Genomic DNA, 23,897 nt, shown 5'->3' with positions numbered 1-23,897 from the left:
GCTACATAGAGACACAACTCTAGATTTAACCATAATCATAGATTGCCGGCCAAACCTTCTAAAGAACCTTTTTTTAGAAACTGGCGATTGGGAAGATGAGATGATACCATTAATTTTTAGCGCTATCGATCTAATAGGATTTTGTATTCAACTTTAAAAAAAATATTTGACATTTAAAAACGTCTCTACGTCAGCAACTTAATTAATAAGCAAACGTGTAACCGGTCAAAAAATAAAACAGTTTTTGACTGCTAATATAAAATACGTAAAAATAACACCTTTCAGTAATATTCACACACATAATATAGAATAGCACAACTCAAAATAATCCAAAATCGAGTTAATACGGCTATCGGATTCTGCGTCAAAAACAGTGTTGCCAGAAGGTTACTTTTGTAACCTTTTAGGTGATTTTTGAACTGCATTGGTTACCTTTAGGTTACACTAATGAAAAGGTTACTTTTAATTGATTTTTCGGAAATTGTAGAATTAAATTTTACAAGTTATTCAATAAAAAAATGTTAATAGTGTCAAGACACGACTGGAAACACTGGTCAAAAACTACGTTTACTTTCTGTTCCTGTAAAAAAAATGTTTTCGGTTGTACCACTCTTTCTTGGTGTGCGAATCTACAATCATAAAAAGAAAAAATAAAACCAAAAATACGTCGTAAGTAGTTTATTCCCTTACAAACAAAATAAAATCGCAAATAAATGTGAAGTAACTTAAAACAACTAAAATTAAAACAATATACAAAATTAATGGGAATTTCATACAGCCAATAGCATTTTCGTAAAATTTCAGTCTAATCATGTCTTTAAATATTTTCTACCAAGAAGTAAGTATACATGGAATTATATTTACGTAAACATCAATGTGTATCCTTTAAAACTTAATTAATACTTTTCACAATACCAATTAACTTTAGGAGCTATACTGTCATGTCGGTAAACACTTAACTAGCTATAACTTATACAGCTAAGGGCCGAGTGTGAGTTTACATCAAACGCGAGCACGTTTAAAAAATGTATGAAAATTTTAGTTTTTGATCGTTTCCCGCTAGGGGCGCTGTACAATCCGTCATACATTTAATGTCATTTTTACACACACACTAGTGAGCGCGTTTGATGCCCTCTGTAGTGTAAAATAAGCCTACAGAATAAGAGCTCCAAATCAGACGTTTTGAGACAGACATTTGCAAGACCGCACATGACAACTGTATTGAAATAAAAGTGTCAAACCAACAGATATGTACGTCTGTCGCTTCTTAGTCTGTGCCTGAGATATGGTAGCGGCACCGGAGGGGTGACATTGACATAATAATATTATGACGTGACAGAGCATACAAATCTGAAAGACATCTGAACGTTAAATATTTTTGTTTTTTGTAAACCCTGTTACTTTGTCAAAACTGTTTACGTGACATTGGCGAAATCATGGTTCTCAAAACCAAGCCGTTGCCATAAAAAAAGAAGAAGAAGTCTTGCTGACGTTTGACGTCTCAAAAACACCATCCCGTGCCGCTCCCATCATACCTCATCCACTCACCATGTAGTGTGCGGTCTCGCAAACGCACGACTGACGTTCTACTCAAAACGTGTAATTTGAATTTGCCCTAATATTTCAAGACAAAAACTTAAATGCTGTAAAATGTTCTTGATATACTGCAATTTGAAAATTGTAGATATAGATGACCCACGCTGAACTGTCCCACCAAACTCAATGACAGGGGGGCGCTACCATCGTTCAACTTTAAGGTCTCCAACACGGCAAAAATCTAAACCAGCGATCGGGTATTGACGGTGGCGCCCCACTGTCAATGTCATCGACAGGACAGTCCAGTATTTTGGAACTATAAATGCATTTAAACGGATAATATTTTATAGGTAACAATATAGACGCATTAAAACTAATTCATAAATCTTACGATAATTTAAATACTTTTTTTCACAAAAGGCCTCTCATATAAAGGCCATATTTAATTTGGCCTAGTTATAAACCTTGATAAACCGTTAACCCTTTACAAGTCAGTAGCAACTGTTGTAATATTTTGAACCATATTGCATTACATTAAGGTTCAAAGATGATTAAAAATATACTTGCTCTGTCCGTTAAAGGCTTAACGTATCTACAATAAATAGCACCTACTGAAATACTCGAGCTTATTATAAGACAACACAGATACATTTTCAGGTTAAACTTAAAGGATAAATTCTACAGCACCATTAGCATAAACTTATTCTAACTAAGACTAGTTAAGCTTTATAAGCTGAAACAAAGAGTTGCCTGCGAAATAAAACAGAATAGACAATTTTCCATGATTTTATAGACTTTTTTAAGGACTACTCCTACTATAGATCGTTCCATTCACGAAGACACGCCCCACCATTTTTGGTCGAGGGAAGCGCGGGGTGCGGGGAGTTTGATCCGAGTAATCTGAGCGCAATTATTGTAGTGTGCGTATGCACTCATGGATAATTTAGCGTGTAACGATAACACTCATCAAACTAACATTATTGAATGGTGGGGCGCGTCTTCGTGGATAACACGATTTATACCTATGCGCGATAAGTTGATACGAGGGCCAAAGTAGCACTGCCTACATCCTACGAGTGTATGTATAGTAATAGTTCGTCACACCCAACGTAGCCAAAAAGTTCGCAACACGTCTTTGTTACAATTGGAATGAGGTTGCGTTGACATATTTTTGCGAACTTTGGATGTCATGAACTATTTGACGCTGACTGTACAGTCGACAGGACACCAGACTATTTTTGTCGTAAAATAGCACTTGTTACAATGTATAAGATGCCAGTGTTGAGCTAGATGTACTGTTGTCTGTACAATACAGGGAAGTGCAGGAGATGTGAATTTCAACTTATCGCGCAAGTATGGAAAAGTGGCATCGCTGTAGCTTATTTTGGTTTGTAACAATTTGGCACGAATTGAATGAAAATAACGAACTTCAAATTAACATAGTCTCTATTTCCATATCAATAAGGTCTCAATTCATAGACACATGTTTTCTGTCCCCTCATATAGAAGGGTGGTATTGATACAATGAAATCAGTTCAGCTGATTTATGCAATAGTGTGCCAACCCACAAAATCATAAATATTGAATTTTAGTTTTTATTTCAAGTTCACTTGAGCACATCTTTTTGTAGGTTAACATATTCTTGTACAATACAGCTGTACTTATAATTTTCACCCTACTCTTGCCAATTTGTTCAAAAGAATAATTATGTAACTTGCGTATATTTAATATCTTTTCGTATTTTCTGAACTATGTGACCAGTTTAACTAGACAATAATAAGCTAAATCGTACTGAAAGTAACAATTCTCTTTTTGTTTTGCAGACAACTCAATGTTCAGTAAATAATGACGTGACCATTCACATTTGCTGTCAAACTTTCAGGGACTTGTAGGAAAAGTCTTGACAGCAGCTGTCAACGGTCAACGTGTTAAAGTACATAATAACAAATCAAGGGGGCGTGGCCTTTGACAATATTTATGCAATTTATGTTTTACTTGAAAAATGAAAGATAAATATCAAAGGCGACGCACACTTGTTTATTTATAAACACTACAACTACTATACTACGTTTAAAGGCATGTTTTGTACATAATAATATTTACATCAACTATTTACTATGTCACCCTGCGATTTCTTTCTAATTCTTATCTCTTCTACAACCTCCATTATAAGCTGAAATGTTTGAAAACAATATAAAAACAAAATCAAATTAAAATAATTAAAAAGTAAGTTCAATTGCCTAGATGAATAATGGTTAATTTTGATCTAACACAATACATGCAAATACATAAGATTAAGGTAAAATGTTGTGATAATAAGTAAAAATTGATGGTGTTAGCTAGATACAAATACATTGAACATTAAATAAAAGTATAAAATAAAATATATACATGTAAGTAGTAATACTCTAAGTATACATTTTAAAATTATGGTGCTTGTTAGTGACATGTTTTGAAAATTATAAACGAAGTGAGGTACATTTTATTAAGTTTACATGCGCGTCTACTACTGCGTGCGTTACAGGTTTTAATTGGTACAGTTCTTGCCTATGTGTGTCATATTGACTACGTGTAGATGATGACGGATGTTATATTTCAAATGGAAATAAAATTCTCAAAAATATGATGGAACAATCTTGATACTTGGGTGGTAAGCATAAAACTGTGCCATGCAGTACAACATGACTAGCGTGTGAATTTATATAGGTAGCGTTTACAACATCAATTATCAGGACTAACCTGACTCAAAGGCCTGATCCTCTCATGTATGCTATTCTCCGCCTGCTTCGCAGAAGGCGGCGGATGATCAGGCGTCGGCGGCTGCTCATAATGCGACGGAGACAACGGAACCTCGACCCTCGGTCCAACGTAATACCTCTCACAATCGCTCGGACTGTTCATCGACTGATCGTCCAATAGGCTCTCTAAGGAAGACTTCTCTTGGTTCGAGTACTTTTTGACTCTATTGTCGTTCATTCTCGGCTCGTAGTTTTCGTATTGGGGTCCGAAGTTGTTCCTTCTGAGTTTTCGGCGAGGATTCTGTTCTTTTATGACGACATTTTCGTACATGGCCGTGATGGCGACGGGTTGGGAACGGTTCTTTAGGCTAGGGCGAGGATTGGGGACTGGGGCGATTCGGGGGGAGTTGTGGTTGTCCTCGTATTCCGAGTAGGATAGCTTGCCGTCGACGTATTGGTCGACAGATCGGCCGTGTTTGAGGTAGTGTTTAGCACCCTGCAACAATAGTAAAGGTTTTGTGATTTTCGCAAGCGTCATTGTCATCTTGAGATAATATAGATCTTCCAACAGGATATTCACCATCTTTGTATTTCCAACAGTTAAATGATCCTTTATCTTTGAAAAACTAAAGCAGAAAGTATGGTGTCTAACTGTCTACAATAGACACCTCTATAAAAAAAACTCTGTTTAATAACTTTCATTAGCTAACCACGTGTGTGCAAACTGGCAAAGATCAAAATGAACTAAGGAACCTTAGGAAAAAGACATGGTAAGAGTAGGTGGAAGAAAAGCTGTTCTTTTTTGTTTCTTAGCTCAGCTCCTCACTTGCATTTGAATGTCATCGTTATTGATGGTAGCACGAAAATGGCATTAATTTTGCTGATGGTTTTTGGTGTATTTACCTGTATATCATCCAAGTCGTCCTGACTCCTCGCGTGGGGCCTCAGCTCATAGCTGTACCCAGAGGATGGGGAGTTGGCATGGGTTGGGGACACCGACAGATTCCGACGGGGGGGCTTTTTGGGAGGCGTGGGCTGTGGACAAAGAACACAATAGGTTAATACAATGTTACATATAAACATATTTTTTTAAAGAAGACTATTTCTATATCAAACTTAGCTTCTAAGGGAAGGGTTGATATCTAAAGCGAGGTTTAGACTAGCAATAAAATTTGCAGAACTTAATTTCCACTAGCTGTCACCAATGTGTAAATCTTGCAGAAGTTGGCTTGCCACAGCTATTTAAACATTGAATAAACAGCTTGCGGTAATCAACTTTTGCAAGTTTTATTGCTAGTCTAAAATCTTGCTTAAGGTCTTGTGTTAGGCTGGTTTTAGAATCGCGCTGACCGTTCGCTGATCGTCGGCGCTGACAGATCAATAGTATGTAATTGACGGGAACGTTCCTGAGTGACGCTGATCGCTCGGCGCCGACGCTTCATACATTTCGGCTGTCAGCGTTGACGGTCAGCGTGCGTCAGCGTGACTCTAAAACCAGCCTTAAACTCTATACGCGGCGTACGTTAACGTCAAACGTTCCTATCGATGTCCATTGTGTCCATACGCCGACGTCAATGTCTGTAGGAGACCACAACAGTACATTTCTATAGTAAGCATTGTGACGAGGCCTACAGCGTTTATAGGAAACCACAGTCTATGAATTTAAGTAGGTTTCATTTCCCTCAATATAGTTTTTAGATTATAATTGTAATGAGATAGGAAATGATTTCAGGTTTCCACTTTTCTAGGTAATTTAAGAAAATTATGGGATATCCTGTGTACGTTTCATAGAATGTTTTAAACGATAATTGCGAGAAATCGATATCGATACTAAGGCCACTTCCGCCGTTTCGTCTGTCAATTTTATCAAGTTAGTGAGTACCTTGTTATTTTTTTGTTTGAACTCTGGACAGAACTTGTGTAGTTGATCCAAGCCAGGGGATTCCCGAAACTTCAACAAGTACGAACTTCACGGGCTTTAAATCCCATTATACTGAGAATATATTAAACCGTATAAGTCCAGATAACAAAGTTAAGGAACAATGTATGATTCCAACAAACATCCATTTTTAGCTCATCTCATTGTCATCGAGAAGCAAGATAAGTGTCCGCAATTGAGTAATAGGGAATTTGAATGAAGACGAGGATAACTCTGATGTATGGTCCAAGTCATGGCAGAAACGTTCTAAGCTCTTGAGTAAACTAATAAAGAAATAGAAAATCTCTGGACAAGGCTAGCAAAAGTACATACTGATCGATATCTTTTTCAAAGAAGAGAGCGTTATTATAATATTGCATTTACTTTTGCTAGACATACGGAAGCGTGAGAGTTGCCACACTTGCCACTGCATTGGAAAGTCAAAAACTTTTTAAAAATATATTTTCCATAGAGTTCTTGCAATACGGAGTAAATTCATATACCTTTGTTGAATCGGACTCAGTCCAACAGTGTACAGTACGGCTAGCACGAAAAACTTTCGAGTTCAAATCGTTTGCGTATTCGAATCGCCATCAAAAGATTTAGTACAAAAACTACAACAGCGCCCTTGTAAACGTGTCGTAAAGTGAACTTAGTATGAGAAATGGTTGCACGAAACTTATTTTGAGAATCAAAATTGTCACGTTATCGTTTAATTCGAAGGTTGAGTGGTATCGAATTTTACGAATACGCAAACGATTCGAAGACTGTTGACGAGTTGTTCATGCTAGAGGTACTGGCGTGGGCTGATGACGTGATTCACATATTTTATCAACAGTTTTTCGCTTCAAACTTGGACCCAAAGCTAGCCCAACTGGCCCAAGTGATCTAATACTGGGCCGCGGATGAGGGGCAAATTGCTCGCAGCCGGTCACTGAATGGACAATTTTCTACAGCGGTTAATGGGCTTTTATGATGGAAATTGGCTGGATAGAGGACATTCTCCGCCAATTGCAAATACGGTTATAGAGTATAGTGTTAGTGACTGCTTTACATTTTAATGAACGCTAAAGTTTACATACAATAATGTCTCTCTTAGCCCGGATCCGGAATAAAAAGTTGCAGGACATTCAAGACCAAACATTATTTTTATAATCGACCCAATACTTAGTAGTTTAATTTACCTATTGTAACTAACTCTCTATTACTATGTTAGAAATCATAGATTGAACAATTTGTTATTGTTTTTCTTTTTCAAATTATCCTCCCCAATCGATAATCACAGATAAGCGCCCAATATAAGAAGCAAGAAATTTCTCGCGAACCAGATCTTCGCTTCGAAATTGGAATTCAAACTGCAGTAAAATCAAATCAAATCAAACGAGAAATCAGCAACACCAGCGGATGTTTCATTAGGACTATGCAAGGAAGCGCATTGATCTTCACCAACAAGTGCGTAGTGCGTACACTTCCGTGGCACTCTGCAAACACCCGAGTGCTGATACCGGGGCATCTGTGTTTACCCTGCTGTCTACACGGCCCAGTTTACATTTTTGATGTCGGGCAAAGTGTTTTAAAAGGGCAGTTGGATGAACACGCAAATTCCTAGAGTACGTTTGGTTTAGAAACGGTATGAGTACATTACTGTTTGCCTTTATTTGTTTACTCTTGGGAAGGCATTTTTATGTTGGATAACATTAGCTTACTCGCTCACGACTTGGCATATTTTTTACTTCATACAAAAACTGTATGGTCAAACCTAATGCATCAGTATTTGTTTATTTATTTAAGTAGTAGAATCAACCTTTTTTGTTTGATCACCTACCAAAGAATAATCTTGTAAACACAAGATTAAAGTCACGGCAAGTAAAGTCACTGTAAATTCAATTCAGATTTTTCTTCCTACGTTTCCAGATCAAAGCGGAAAATTATCGGCAGCTCTACATTTAGTTATCCCACGATTTTATTCAAAGTAATAAAATCAGCATTTTATTATCGTATCGAAAAGAACAAAGTTTGCATGTGCAACACTTTTTGCTTTCGACTTTATTCTTCAAACAATAAGACTAATTATGTTTATTTAATATCTGTAGCACATCAAAGGGACAGATGCGTGCGCGCAGACGTCACGCTGCTGACAGCGCATTAAAATGGCGCCAACGTGGTTAAAACGGTTTGTCACTGTACTGGCATAAGTCGATAGCACATCAAACTATAGTTTTTTGTTGCAAAATCGCACCTATCATAACAAACATAAGGAACACATGTTAAGCTTCGTATGCCGGCATTTGTACCAGCGATGGTGGCATTAGATTGACTGTGACCGATCGGGTTTATTAAATCCAAACTGGTAAATATAGACTGTCTTTGAGCTGAATTGACGTAATTGATGGAATGTTCAGTGATGTTTATACAAACAATTAAAATGATTAATGGGATTCTATTTGGAGAACCGATTCTAATAAGAATTAATCTAAAGTGTTATAGATCAATTGGCATTGTTCCCAGATTCTAACAAATTACATTTATATTGACTGGATTTTTGATATTCCTGACAAGAGCTTATTTCTTTCTAATAAACCTAGTGTCACCTAAGATTTCCAAGATAATTTATTAACATAATTTTCATCACCAGTTAAAAGGAGCGATTTCGTATAGATCAACAATGTTTTCATATTAACTAAAATAAATTAAACCCAGTGCACGATCCATTACGCCATTATAGGTTGCTTTCAGCGAGCCCTTTTGACCCACATATTTCCGAAATCGACCGTTTCAATAAGCGTATGCGCAACATTTGTATTGGGAATTTTCAGTAAATTAACCATAGAAGTATCTCAAAATAGCCAACATAAGGACTTGATTCCACGGAGGCATCCCGTTTAGTAGTAGACGTGTTTTAATATTAGCGTTCACATGAACACCCCGTTTGCAATGTCTCGCAAAGACAGATCCGTTTGCATTTGTAATTCTAATTTCAAACAATTTTTCGGATTCCTGCATTACTGGATCCCGCAAAAAAGAAGTACATCATTGAGATAATTTGTCTGCTACACAGGCACGTCAAAGGTTGCTCATACACTTATTTATGACATAATTTATCTTGATAAGACTTATCATACTCTTATCACGATGAATCATGTCATACACAGTTATCTAATCCCATAGAAATATCTCTACAATGTTTATTCATTTCAGCTTTTAATTTCTTTTATTCAGATTTCACATGAATGAAGTTTTGTCTATGCTTTATCGTTCGCAGGGCATCTGCCGTCGGCCAGATGTCCGCCTGTCGCAATATTCGCCTGATTATGTATGTCCATGGGTATATTTACCATGTGTAAGCTTATCGTCAGTAAAATATGAGTAAGAGTGGTGCACGAAATATTTTCATCAAGTGAGATGGACGAAAGTAACCTAATTTTAGTTAGTTTAATTTTATTAAAGAGGAAACAAATATTTGCTCATTCATGTAAACAGATACTGGCAAAGATACCAAAACAAATTCGGACAAACTATCCAATGAAGCAACATGTCCGTGAAAACCGAAAGAGAGTGTGACGCCATCAAATACATCGGTGGAAATTCTGCTTGAAAACTAGTAGGCCAGTCGAACGGCCCGCCCACCAGAAGCCCGCTAAACGGCCGTTTTACGCGAATACTCACTGGCCGATCGCCAAACACAGTTCGCCAGCTATTTCCGTGGTCACAACCATTCGCAATGGCTTAGGAAGAGCAAACGATCTCATAACACATCTAGAACGGGGCTTCCTTACCCACTAATTATTTCCTGCTTTGAACTTTATTTACGTCCGTAAATATTGCTCCATTTCGCTTTCATTACGTACGTCATTATACGTTTCTGTAGGAAGGAGACAATTGACGATTCCGTAAGGAGTACTACAAGGATCCACGTTGTGACCAACAAGTTATATGCTTGTTTCATACCAATTATGACCAGTTACAATCAAGAGTGGATAATTAATAATTTAGCCACTCAGTTTATAGACAATTGAATGACATTCCTGATGGATTGCGTAAGAAAGCATATCACAATCAATTTCGATACCAAGCGAAAAGCGACGTATATGTCACATTGTTTATCTAACGCGATATTTATGCCAAAAGTTACAACTTTTCCGGCGGGGAAAAATACGTGGACATTTCAAAACTTTGTCTTCTGCTTCAGAGACTTTATTTCCTTATGTTTCCCATGTTCATTCAAAGTTGCATTTCTTCCAGGGAAGTTTGAATAAAAATAACCTGTCATTTCTGTTGGCTTGTTTTTGTAGACGATTGTCCAACGTGTGGCCGCCTAGGGAAATTACGAAACTTTACGAATTAGGTTATTGGGCCCTTGACATGACACTTTTGTATTTATATCACTTTTGTATGTCCGTGACATGTTTAAATGGCTACAGAATTCAAAAGCTTTATGTCATGAAACTGAAACTAAAGGTAGTTTGAATGTGATTTACTCTATCAACAACAATTAAGAAATGTCTTACATGTATGGTTCTACAAGATGTTTCTGTAATAAATATGTTTACATAACTAACTCTAATAAATTAGTGCATTCAATCTGATAAACTTACATAGATTACGAGAATATCATCCTTCACGTCACTGTACTACACTCACACTAGTGCACTATGGAAAAACACACATTTTCCAATCACACAAAATCTAACCTAAATCATTTCACCTCACATTCACTTCACTTATCCCTATATTTTTACCTAACAAATACAACTGAGATCGACTGTTTAAAAAATTAAGCTCCTATAATTTTCTATTAGTCTAACTCACAATCACGTCACGTATTTCGATTGACAAAAGAGATCTATAATGGAACTATAGTCGTCAAGAAACGCATGCGTCGATCTCATACGCGCCGAACCGACTGGGCGATGCTTCGGCAAGTATACGCGCATACCACGTGGTACGTATACTGCTCCATTTGAAGTCCAAATGTATCCCAAAAAAATTGTGGATTTCCGAGTCAAGGCCACATAATTTATTGTGTTTAGTGCTAATTGCGTACACGCAAATCTGAAATCACGCATGTCGTGAAAGTTTTGGTTGATGGATTATCCATAATATTATGTCCACAGTCATTTTATGGCTGAAATAGCGTTTAGGTAGTAAAACAAAGCAATGAGTTTTTTTTTCATTCTCAGTCTAACAACGAGTACTTTATCTGTTCTAAACCAATAAGATTTTAAACTGTCTTCGATTATTTCAACCTCATATCATAACAGAAAGGCTTTTTTTTATCAGTCATAAAATTGACCTTATGCATAATGCTTATTGCAATATGCATAACAATCACAATGTTACGAAGAAATTGATGTCAGCTTAAGAGTCAGTCAATGCAATTTCAGCAAAAAAATATGTTTGCACTCAATTTTAGACCTTAACAATAATGAATTAAAGATCAATAAACTGAAATATAGAGACATGTGGTGTGACGTAAAACACTCACGATTGTAGCCTGCTTTTTATTGGAGTTTGTCACACTTTTAATTAACTATGAAGGATCAAAGCTACTTATTTGTATCTTCATAGCTATCTTAATTAATTTAGAACAAAACTATTTCCTTTTATACATTTGCTACGGTTTACAAAAGAGTAGACATTATGGTTTAATTTCGGAAAATGTGCAAGTGAAACACTCGCCTGTCTTCGTGGAAATTAATTGCGAAAAGTAAGTTTAGTGAGGACAACTAGTTGATATTAAAATTATATCAAATCGCCAACTAAACATTATGAATATTATGCAAACGATATCCTTGAAAGCCTATTTTACATTACCAAAACGACCGCAAAGCATTTTCATAATGCATTACGTTAATGTACAGCAACAGCACATCAACCTATGACATTCGTTGTAAAATAGCACTCTATTACAACTGAATAGATGTCACAGTATTTACCTTGATGTCTGTCTGTACATTGTTCGACACGGAAAGTAATGTCTGTCGCGAAGCGTGTCAGCGAACGTGACGATAGCGATGTCACCGTGTCACGGCACATCGCGTGACGTTTGACACGCCACACGCGAGCAACAAGTCACTTTGTGCAAGACCTATTTGTATAGGTAGAGTCATTCTAGTTTAAATACAGAAACTAGAGGTGTCAAATAATCGACCAGTAAAAGATTTTTAGATAGTCGATCGACAATATGGATCTTTTTTAGGACAATCGATTATGATTGGCTAGGTAGGTAACCAATATCGATTACCTATAATATTGATTAATTGGTTCATTTTGAACTATCATGCATGCGGCAACATTTACATAAACCACAAGCTAGGAAAATACAGTGTAATTCTGTCGATAATCCAAAGTGGAATTTCCAAATGCTGCAAGTACGAGGACGGTCTTTAATAGTTAAAGGATTAGGTTCCACGTTTTGCTGTTGTTATAAAAGCAACAATGCAGTAATAAAAATGACTTCTGTATGGTGTTGCAACAGAACTAATCTTTAAGTAGTGTTAATTGACTCGAATACAAATATTTCTCCCACACTAATTAGACATCGCGTTCAATGACAAGGGACAAAGCGCAATAAATTGTACCATTTGTAACAAGAAAGACGATTAGCTGGATAAATGTTATATTTTTGTAGTTGAATTTTCTTTCGACCAGATTATTGTTTGGTGGAGCAAGTTTGGAAGATATGATAGTAAACATTATTAATTACAAAAATTCATGAGCCTAGCTATGTCTGTGTTCAATTTTTAGGCTAATAGCTTATTAAGTGACTAACACCAATTTGCGTCTCCTAGCTTACTCCAACAGCCTCTATGAGAATCGAGAATTACTTTATTTCTAAAAATATCAATTTAACCAAGAAAAGAAAGTGGCTTTAGTCAAATTATTACTAATATGAAAATACTAATGACAAGGTATTTCGTGAATTTATTATACAAAAAATAAATAATCTAAGTAATATCACTCACCGAAACTTTGCTGTACTCGTGATGATGCGCCAAATGGAGCGGCGCACAGCTTGAAGCTGCGCTTGAGACGCTCAGCGCATCGCCCTCGCTGGTGCCCTCCGCCTCGTCCCAGCGCCGCCGCCCCGACCCGCTGCGAACACCCCCGCCCACCCCGCACCCCCGCTCAAGCGAAGCGACAAGCGACACATCCGTATCGACCCTCGGAACACCACTATCATCCCCATCCTCCGACGAAGAACTATCAGAATCATCCACGCTTATCCCACTCTCGAATTTAGAATCGCACGAATCTTTTGACTCCTCCACCAGAGTCGAAAGATCCTCTTCTAATTTATTGTTACCAAACCTAAAGGAATCACTGTGGACCCACGGCCTTTTGGCAGTACTTATTTCAGATTTAACAGTTTCGGTGTCGGATACTTCTTCGTCAGAACGCATAGTCTGGTCCGAATCATCTTCCGATTCCTCGAAACACGTCACGAATGATGCATCCGATTTAATTGTTACGTTCGAATTGCACGACTGCAACGACCAATGACCCGAGTGTTCCGAGCTCGATTTTCGTAGAGGTATATTAGAATCAGAAGCACGAGTTTGGCTGGAGTTTGTCAGTGTTGATTGTAATGAAATAACATCAGTTATATCTTTTATAGAATAAGGGCGACTGGAAGAATTCGATGAAAGAGTGGAAGACGACATTGGGACGTAGTCAGAGCTGCTTGAATCAATAGTATTATTCTGAGCACATTTTTGTCTTGCAACTATGTGTTCTACTGTTACAACTGCATATGGTTCTTCTAAATTCGATGGCACAGATTTGTTTTTTATCATACCAATGTTACGAACTGTCGAAGAAGGAGAATAGTGTAAAGTTATATCTGGTGTAGATATACTTTTTTTGACGGCCGAAAATTTTACGATCAAATTACCAGAATCACGTTTATCTGAATGAAACGCACAGTTATTTGAATCACAGAAGCAACGAAATGATGTTGAATTCATTTCTTTGCTTTTCTTGAGAGCTTCCATATCGATGCTAACGGATTCTTTATCTTTAAGGGGCTGAGCATCGAGTAAATCTTCAGCACTGTTATGATGTTTAGGAGGTTTAGGCCTACAAAAGCAAATTGCTGTTTCTAAATAGCTATCTCTTCTATCATTAGGTACTTTAGTGAACGGTGGCACATCTTTAACGAGAGTATCTCTATTAAATACATAAATAAACTCAGATAATGTAGGTCCACTATAAATACAATGGCCTGTACCTCTAATATGATAGTGAGCCAAAGTATCCTTGAAAAAGGGTAACGTTTTTAACTTAACTGAATTTCTGTCTACTTCAATATTGGTGAATGTTTTATGCCTGAAAAGAACTTTCTTATTCTCTGAAGTCGAGTTCTTTTTATTCGGCATAGTACCCGTCATGGATAGATAGATATTTTTATCATTGGAGTCACCACTGCAGTCAACATTTTCTATAGCACTTGTTTCAGTAACATTAGAAGAATCAGAAGAATTTGACGAAGTCCTTGAAACGTTTGATTTCATTGTGCTCATGAATTCCTGAGTATGTCTACTATGTTTAAATGATTTTGATTTTTGTGACAGCAAGACGTCTTCTAAAATAGTTTCATCTATTGATGAATCGGTCGACAAAGTAGACGACCTACTCAAAGTCGAAACGCTTTCATTTCCTATTTCCAACAAAGATGGATATAAAGATCGTTTAGGCGGTTCAGGAGTTTTCCTGTCTTTCAGTAAAGTAATATTTTCATATAATACTTTATTATCTGCTTCTTCTAAAGGTACTTTTGAAGGCAAATGTGTTCTGGCAGCAGGCGTAGGACGGGACATCTGAGAACACGTAGTAACGTTTTCATAAATTGTACTTTCATAGTTTGTGCTGCGCCCAATCATATTTGGCCTAGGTGGTGGTCTCGGAATTGTATCTTCCTTGTCTGAAAATTCATACGCCTCATAGCATTCGTTGACAAAATTTGCGGAATCATTAGAAGTAACTGAAATACGTTTCTTTTCAATACTGATCGGCTTTAGTACATTGCTGTGGGCGTTTAAATTCACAGCTTCATTAATATTATTCGTATCGTCTTTATTTTTATCACAGTCAATTTCAGTCATAACAACAGATTCTGCAATAGATTCTTGCGAATCGCTGTGTTCGTTGTTTTCAGATATATTAGGTAAAGATGTCTTAAAACCAGGGCAACTACGATTGCTCCTATTTACAGTCGAATCTCTATTGAGTGTGCTTAACCTATCGAGAGATATAGTATCGAATTCATCGGTACAAACAATTTCTCCCGTTTCTTCTTTTTTCGACAGTTTTTTAAAAAACTTACTATTACCTATTAATAATGTATTTGTACTGCTTTTATGTTCGGAATGTTTGGATTTAACACCGTCTTCCAACTCTTGCGTCAAATTATTGGAAATGTTAGGGGCAGAGTTGAACTTTGCCTTTAGGCCTAAGCATTTAGAAGCAAGCTTTTTCACAAAACTCTGAGATTGATGCTTTGTTAGTTGAGATGATGAGGATGGTGATACAAAGCTTTTAATTTTGTTAGTTATTTCTTGGGTCTCTGGGGCTTTCCTGTAAAACACATAAAGCAACAAAATCGAATAAATCATAAAATAAAAATAAAAAAACTAAATTATTGATTTGCTGGGTTAGTATGAAATCACTATACCACCACCACCACAAGTAAGATTAAGTATGAAGGAAGATTTTTATATTTGCCAGTCAGTGAATAATAATTTTACTTGATCAATTTTCTTTTTGAACACTGTCAGTTTCCTGGAGAGAGATTGTCTTCTATTATCTGTTGGTGTGTCGGGAGCCGCTTCATTAAAGGGTCTAAAAACTACACCTCCCTTAAAGATTTCATCGTCAGTTTCTGGTTTTTCAACTTTTTGTGAATTATTGGCAGAACATCGTTCTTTTGTGATATGAACATAGATATCCTCACAACTATAAAAAATTAACTGGCTAGAATCTACTTCCTTTCTCTTAGCTTGTTTAGGAATTTTAGGTGAAAATCCATCGTATCCAGGGCAAATACAAGGGATTGAGTTAGCCCGTTCTTTCTTTTTAACAAAAGGATGTGCGTTAGTTTTGTGTTGAAGCTCAGGATTTAGTTCGTAATGGTAAATATAATCTAATGATTCATACATGCAACCACTATCACCTTTGAGATGAATACTAGCACACGGTTTTGTAATATTTGGTATAGACCTTCGAAAGCGATTATGTCTCTTGTAATGATCCATGCAAACATACATTTCACTATACAAACTGTCCGTTTTATTATTAAATACTTCAGAGAAGCCTTTTTTTCTAGGATTTTCTTTATTTTGTCTATTGCGAATCATTTTATCGTCATTGAGATCAGATTTGAACTCTGTTTGTTCACGCGTTTGTATATTAAAAGGTTTCGGAGGCAAAGATGGCACACGATCCATTGGTGCATACATTTCTTCGAAGCACGGATTATTATTTTTTACTTTATTGCCTTTATCATCATCAAATACGTCATGTAAAAGTTTTTTTGGAGAAACGTTACCCATTTCCTCATACATATCTTCAGAGAATGGATTTATTTTTTTTACTTTCTCATCGTCGGGAAGATTGATAGTAGTATTCAAAGACACGGAATCTGAAAATTTCCGAACCGGTTCATTTTTGTTGGGTGATAACTGTGTATCTATGCAATTTAATGAAGAGCTTTCTTTTAATCGGAACTTACATTTTATTTCTTCCACCATCATTTGTTGGGGTGTAGCTACGGTTGGCTTAGGTGGCACCGGTGGTTTCAGTTTTTTACTTAAGCTACAGCTGGACTCGGAAATTTTTATGCTGGGGATATTAACATATTCCTCATCTTGTTCGTTCTCCAATAAATCATCTTGTCTCTCTTTGACGTCTAGATTGCTGCAACTCTCAACATCATCATACAACTGATAACCATTTGGATCGTTAACTTCATGTGTCCCTTCTACATTAGTATATTCTGGGGTAGAACAAATTGGATCTTTAACTTCATGTATCATATCTACATTATTATAGTATTTTGGGCAAGATCCAAACGTAAATGACCTGTCCCGAATTATTTTTTGTTGTTCTAAAACATCATTTTTGAACGATGGTGATAAAGTACAGTAATTTCTGTCTAGTTTTGCGTTAGATACTTTTTTGTAATCGCCAAAATTTATGTTAGTTAAAGAAGCATCATTATTAGAGCTAAGCGTACAACCAGCACCGTCAACTACTTCATTAGACCTGTAAATTTAAATTTTACATCTAAATTAACACGAAAATTATTAGTAGGATTGTTGAAGTAAGCTGTATTATTGTTTTTAGAGTTTGATATCTTCAGTATCACTTGAGACTATTTATAATTTGCGAGGACTCTCACGTTGGGCCTTTTGCCCGCCATCAAAGGGCAGAGCCGCGGGAATCTTTATCCCGAGCAATGGAAGCAACCCGCCTGGACTTTTCTAGACAAAATCAAAGGTACGGAAAATTTTAATGAGGTTCCCGCATTCAAGGTTTTGTTTTGCATCTGTCCCACAAGAAAACTTATGCGGAGCAATTTGTATTACAATAAATCGTTTCATCTGTAATTTGTCGGTGTATTTTACTAAACGAATGGATTGTATTTTTTTGTTATATTCTACATGTCTGGCTATACTTTTATTTAGTCTACCAACAATTGATACACAGCTCAAAATACTTTGAGTTTGAGTGGACAAACATAGAAATAAATAAAAATTTGAATAAAAAATTATATTATAATTCCGCATGGGACGCAAGTATAATATTTATTTATTTATTTTATTTATTTATTTTATTGGGCTATCAACATGAGATACAGTATTAAACACAAATAAAAAATTAAGCCAAAGGTCTCTAGCTAACTGCTCCCACACAAACGATAACCACAGCATGCATAATATTATAATGTAATATTAATTTGCACACTAATTACGTCCCCATCAGTTAGCTCGCTCGCTAACATTTTATTTCGTCCATTCCGTAGTCGCGAGTGTCTTTTGTAGCTCTCAAAATGAATCCCGTAACGTGAAAAGAGCATTTTCAAGATAGCAATCGGAGTTCAAAGGTGGAGACACGGCGTGTGTCGTAATTGAGACGGCTCTCCAATTAAAAGCAAATGTTTAGGGCCCCAGAACTGAGGATCTGAGTATCAGAGTAATTACAGACCTTTGCGGCGCGCCCGCTTAGACGTGGCTCTAAGCCATCTTCACAATTCAACGAACATTTTTAAATAAAGTCAAAGGGGGCATCCCTTTCATGTTGGCGTTTTGTTAGTGTTTAAAAAGCGGTGAAATAATAGTGAGTTTTACCGAATGCCCCGGGTGAATTGTTATGGATAGAGTGTATTGTAGGTGCATTTTTACGTTACCTATTAGATAGCTATAAGAAATTATTAAACTACAAAACGTAAAGTAAAAATACACGTACTAACAGTAAAAGAATAAAACAAATTGAAAATGATTAAAAATAAGTTAAATATCATCACTGTGATTGTGTGAAATGCGTGTTTCTGAAGATGATAATTACAGTGGAATTAATTTCAATTGACCTTACAATGATACCATTGTTAAAGGCTCACTGCAGTTTCATAAAGCAAAAACACGAGCTCTATACAACTTGTAATAATTTAGTTTTAAATAACGGCTTTAAACCTGCAGTGGACCTTTACAACAAACATGGTGTATCCTTTTGCTTTAATAGTATGTCCACTTCCATTAATGATGCGTTCTCAAATCATTGCACTAAACTTCTCAAGATCAAAAGGACATCATGTTTGTTCAAACCTGAACCTTATTACAATAGCGGTAAGACTTACACCATGCTGGGCAGCGGGTAGCCGGTGGGACTGTAGTCTTGCACAGGGAAGGGTGGCAACTCTTCCTCGCTTTCGTAGGTTATTCTCGAGTGGTTCTCGAATTCTGTATGAAAATGAATTAGAATTAATGATTCAGGCTGCTTTTAACCTTTAATAGGGCAGAGCCAGTCAACATAATTCGCAGTTTTTAAGACTAGGGAATAAAGTTCAAAATATGAGTTAATGATAGATCGCCCGGTGCTTTGTCCTGCTGGAAGCTCTTCTGGAAGGACTGGTCTTTTGTTCTAAACGTCCTGCCAGAAGATTATCGCAAGTCCTGCCCGCAGTACGCAATTTGTACGTGTTTGCTTGCTGGTCCTTCCAGCAGTACGGTGACCTTCAAATTTGAACTCATCCTCACCAGAAGTAGTAAACACTTGGTTAGTGTTTATTAAATAAAAAGTCATGTCGTAGAATCATTTTGTTTAACCAGTATTTTACTTTTCTTAATATATTATAAACTTGTTTATCTTCTTTCAACTTAACTAATAGGAACTATAATAAGGAACTTTAAATTAATTACTTTGGTACGTCACTTTGTATTAGAAATTACACCTATCACTTACAAATACACTACAAATTAAAAACAAAAACAAGAAATAAATTATAAATGTTTGATTAGGCTGGAATACTTCACATTCATTATAATATTATCGCCAAAATGTTGCCGACTCCACGCCCGGCGCATCAAAATGTGTCGCGCGAGCGCGAACGCGCTGCCCCCGTGTATACTCGTGCGCCATCGGGCTCCGACTAACGGTTAGTCGCGTTTTTCGATCTTGGGCACTATTGGGTGAAAGAGAGAGAAACACTCTATTTTTTCGTGTAAATTTGAAATTTGTACAATGTATACTTACGAAACTGTGATCTTTTAATTTTGCGTCCTACCGGAAGTACTTTAAGTCCTGCTGGCAGGACTCCGGGCGATCTATCATTAAGAAACGTGGCACAAAAATTAAAATCGATCAAAAGCCTGTAGGAAGAAAGGAGTGACGTCTGAACATTTACATTTAACCAAATAAAAAAAAATGTAGTTTTCTACTTTAGCCTTGTTTAAAATACGGGTCCCAAGTGACGCATGTTGAATTGTTGAGTTATATGTCTACTAAAATAACAGGAATTTAACTCTTCTTTTTCTTTTAAATTACGTACTATTTTCTACAAGAACTTTTTCTTTTTATAACACGACAGCATCATTTAATTTTCTGCACATCCTGAAATTGATGATGATTTAAAATCATCACTTTAACAAATTGAACTAACAACAAAAAATGAACATTACCATTATTCTTGTCATTTTCCTTGTTTACCAGCTTGTGGTATATTTTAGCCATCACGTCACAATACACTGACACAATTTTAACTCCCAAGTTAAATATGTAGACTAAAACTTTTACAACCAACAAAATACGTACACTCTGGTAGACAGTCACTATGCTTATAATTTTTCAAATAAACAAAGTCAAAATGCTTTCAACGCAAACGCGTCGGGTTTTCACAGTATTCCAAACACACTAAGGTATATTCTGATTCATAGGAAATTTCAACCAAATTCGCAAACGGGTACAACCGGTTTCGTGAATGCGGGCACCACAACACAAAGGTGAGAGCAAACTAAACAGCTGCGAATAACAGATTCGCTTATCTGGTTGATAAGGTTAGATAACTTAGCTTTTTATACACTATTCGTCATGCTAGAAAAACCACATGTAAACAGTCGGTGAGGTCATTGAAATGTAAATATTTTATGATAATTTATCAGTTTATTATCGTAAATGTTTCTAATTGGTCTCTGGTAAAACCAGAAAACAAAATTGACCCTACTTATTAAGTGTTTCGAGTCATCAATCAATGTTGCAGAGCAGAGACATAAAAAATACTGTTATAAAACTTGTGAAAGGCATCAGTAGACTATGAAGTTCCGAGAATCTTACCGATTAAAAGGCTACTTCCAATTTTTAAAGTCACCCCTTTTCTGTCCATGACATTGAGCTTATACAGATTAAGGAAAGATTATGTGATAGTGACGAGAGGATGCGCTTACCTCTTACGACCCTCCTGACCTTCCTCGTGGCCTCTTCGGAGTAATCAGCGAGAAGGTCGTGCACGGTCATCCCTCTTCTGTCTGTAGCGTTCAGGTCTGCCCCATTGGCCAAGAGGATGTGGACCATTGACGCCTTTTGGAAGCACATAGACCAGGGAATGCTTGGGAAATAGTAAGAAGCAGATGCACTCACCTCTTATGACCCTTCTGACCTTCCTCGTGGCCTCTTCGGAGTAATCAGCCAGAAGGTCGTGCACGGTCATCCCTCTTCTGTCTGTAGCGTTCAGGTCAGCCCCGTTGGCCAAGAGGATGCGGACCACTGAGCCCTTACGGCAGCACATATGCCTGGGGAAGCTTAGGGAATAGTAAGAAGCAGGTGCACTCACCTCTTATGACCCTTCTGACCTTCCTCGTGGCCTCTTCGGAGTAATCGGCGAGGAGGTCGTGCACGGTCATCCCTCTTCTGTCTGTAGCGTTCAGGTCAGCCCCATTGGCCAAGAGGATGCGGACCATTGACGCCTTTTGGAAGCACATAGACCAGGGAAAGCTTGGGAAATAGTAAGGAGCAGATGCACTCACCTCTTATGACCCTTCTGACCTTCCTCGTGGCCTCTTCGGAGTAATCAGCGAGGAGGTCCTGCACAGTCATTCCTCTTCTGTCTGTGGCGTTCAGGTCAGCACCGTTGGCCAAGAGGATGCGGACCACTGAGCCCTTACGGCAGCACATATGCCTGGGGAAGCTTAGAGAATAGTAAGAAGCAGGTGCACTCACCTCTTATGACCCTTCTGACCTTCCTCGTGGCCTCTTCGGAGTAATCAGCGAGGAGGTCGTGCACAGTCATCCCTCTTCTGTCTGTGGCGTTCAGGTCAGCCCCGTTGGCCAAAAGGATGCGGACCACTGAGGCCTTACGGAAGCACATATGCCTGGGGAAGCTTAGGGAATAGTAAGGAGCAGGTGCACTCACCTCTTATGACCCTTCTGACCTTCCTCGTGGCCTCTTCGGAATAATCAGCGAGGAGGTCGTGCACGGTCATCCCTCTTCTGTCTGTAGCGTTCAGGTCAGCCCCATTGGCCAAGAGGATGCGGACCACTGAGGCCTTACGGAAGCATGCAGCCTCATGGAGCGGGGTCCCGTTGTGCGTGCGAATGTTTGGGTCTATACCGGCCGCGAGGAGTGCTTGGACCACCTCCCTGTGAAGAGATGAGGGTCTAAAATATCTTTCTACAAGAAAAGCGAGACATTCCAGTACATAAAACGTTTTCGTAGCAAAATCGCACCTATTACAATACTATGCCCTATGTCAAGGGACATGCCATCGTCCGTACTGTTCAAAAGAAACGTGCTGTTTTTGTCTGTTTTTAGGAGGTGAAAGACCATAATATATAGAAGTGTCATAGTAGTTACTTTCAAAATGTTTTCAGTTAAACAAATTACAGTAGGTACCGTTAACATCATTACTTTCCATAAAAAGCAACCATTACAATCCACTAACAGATATACAAATTTTGTTTCGGTCGTGAAAGACAGTTTTTACACAAAAGCTCAGATTAAATTAATACATATTTACAACCATTTCAAATGATCACAAAACAGCGACACATAAACATGGTATGTATAGCACCGGATTATCAGCGGTCGGCGTCGAGTGATTCACGCATTCATATGCATGACGCTAACGAGCCAACGGGGTTCGATTTGTTGTCTTCATTTACACGGAACTATTGGTTCAAACCGCAGTATTTTAAACTCATTGTGTAAAATGAAATTGACTGACATAGGTTAGTGAAAGTAAAATATTTGTATATCATTTAAATAAATTATGGGGTATTGAAATGTGTCGAATAACAAAAATTAAGGGTAGCCAATGTCTTTGTAGCTCAGTGGTAAGAGCAGTCGCAACTGCTGCAGTCATCGAAATCAAATCCGAACAGTTGATTTTTTCAAGTAAAAATTATTAGCATTAAAATGATAATCCAAAAACAAAAGGTTTTTTGAGACCACTGTTGCTTGTTGCCTTATAGTAAAGTTTCTACTCCAAATTAGATTAATAGGCCGATTTTAATATCAAGAAATACAGACCTTGAAATAGGTATTTGTTAGGATTTGTGCACTTGAAACAATAATCTAACATACTTAAAGCATAAAGTGTGTAACATAAACATTCGCGAGTTAAGAAGCATGTGCGAATATTTATGTTTATTTTGAAACACTTTAATCCTTCATAACATCTTGAAATTATGAGGGTCGAATTAAACCCACGATTTCTCAAACCACATTCCGGAAATATGTACATTATTATACAAAACAAATAAATGGACAGAAACTTACACCTTACACCCTTTTTGGGTATAAATCGTTTACAAAATGTTACAATTCGTATTATTGATAAAACTTATTTTTGTCAACGTTTCAGTATTTTGGAATTTCGTAGAAATTGTTTGCAAACTTGACTGATTAACTCGAAATTATAATTGCGTCCTAATAAGAAGTTCGCGCATGTCTCAAGTTATAAGCGACAGCTAAAATTCTGTCTGAGCAAAAGTGTATTTTTAAGTACCTATTCAGGAATACAATCTCAAAAATAAAGAAGATATCGCCTCTTAGCGATTAAACAGATTAATCGGTTTCCATTTTATATTCCTTTCATTCATTTGTCATTTGTTTTGTGGTATTATGTGGCAACAATGATCTATCTATCTGGTGAGGGCTTTGAGGCCATACTTTGCCCCCTTTTATCTTGATACAGTCTATAAATTGTCAGAAATAT

At 37.2% G+C, this 23,897-nt stretch overlaps 2 protein-coding genes across 4 annotated transcripts in view; both read right to left on the bottom strand.

Moving 5' to 3' along the window:
- Positions 1-663: 663 nt before the first annotated feature.
- Positions 664-21,633, bottom strand: LOC135081098 (uncharacterized). 3 transcript variants are annotated; one of them, XM_063975832.1, is made up of 6 exons: positions 21,515-21,633; positions 19,046-19,148; positions 13,158-15,768; positions 5,178-5,309; positions 4,276-4,770; positions 664-3,709 (listed from the first exon to the last, which is right to left on the bottom strand). In XM_063975832.1, exons 1-6 carry the CDS (start codon positions 21,582-21,584, stop codon positions 3,641-3,643), a joined length of 3,480 nt encoding a protein of 1,159 aa, XP_063831902.1. In that variant the 5' UTR covers positions 21,585-21,633; the 3' UTR covers positions 664-3,640. The 3 variants fall into 3 exon arrangements, with proteins under 3 accessions (XP_063831902.1, XP_063831901.1, XP_063831903.1); XM_063975831.1 differs by lacking the exon at positions 21,515-21,633 and adding an exon at positions 21,322-21,436; XM_063975833.1 differs by lacking the exon at positions 21,515-21,633 and adding an exon at positions 20,367-20,683.
- Positions 21,610-23,897, bottom strand: part of LOC135081339 (ankyrin repeat and SAM domain-containing protein 1A-like) — a 25,255-nt gene continuing 22,967 nt past the window's right edge. The window contains exons 6-7 of the mRNA XM_063976058.1: positions 22,039-22,320; positions 21,610-21,859 (exon numbers count right to left, since the gene is read on the bottom strand). Coding sequence (XP_063832128.1) covers positions 21,610-21,859; positions 22,039-22,320 — 532 coding nt within the window. The remainder of the gene's footprint in view (positions 21,860-22,038; positions 22,321-23,897) is intronic.

This window comes from Ostrinia nubilalis, chromosome 19 (genome assembly GCF_963855985.1).
Source record: "Ostrinia nubilalis chromosome 19, ilOstNubi1.1, whole genome shotgun sequence".
Taxonomy (NCBI): Eukaryota; Metazoa; Arthropoda; class Insecta; order Lepidoptera; family Crambidae; genus Ostrinia; species Ostrinia nubilalis.
Note: the sequence above shows the minus strand (reverse complement) of the source record. Positions and strands in the feature narration are given on the sequence as shown.

What these genes read in the sequence shown, in the direction of transcription:
- LOC135081098 (XM_063975832.1), bottom strand. Translation starts at nt 21,584, where the DNA reads ATGACCGTGCACGACCTCCTCGCCGATTACTCCGAAGAGGCCACGAGG. An exon ending in GGTCAGAAGGGTCATAAGAG is followed by an intron (nt 19,149 to 21,514) that starts GTGAGTGCACCT and finishes ATTTTCATACAG; the next exon opens with AATTCGAGAACCACTCGAGA. An exon ending in TACCCGCTGCCCAGCATGGT is followed by an intron (nt 15,769 to 19,045) that starts GTAAGTCTTACC and finishes TGTGTTTTACAG; the next exon opens with GAAAGCCCCAGAGACCCAAG.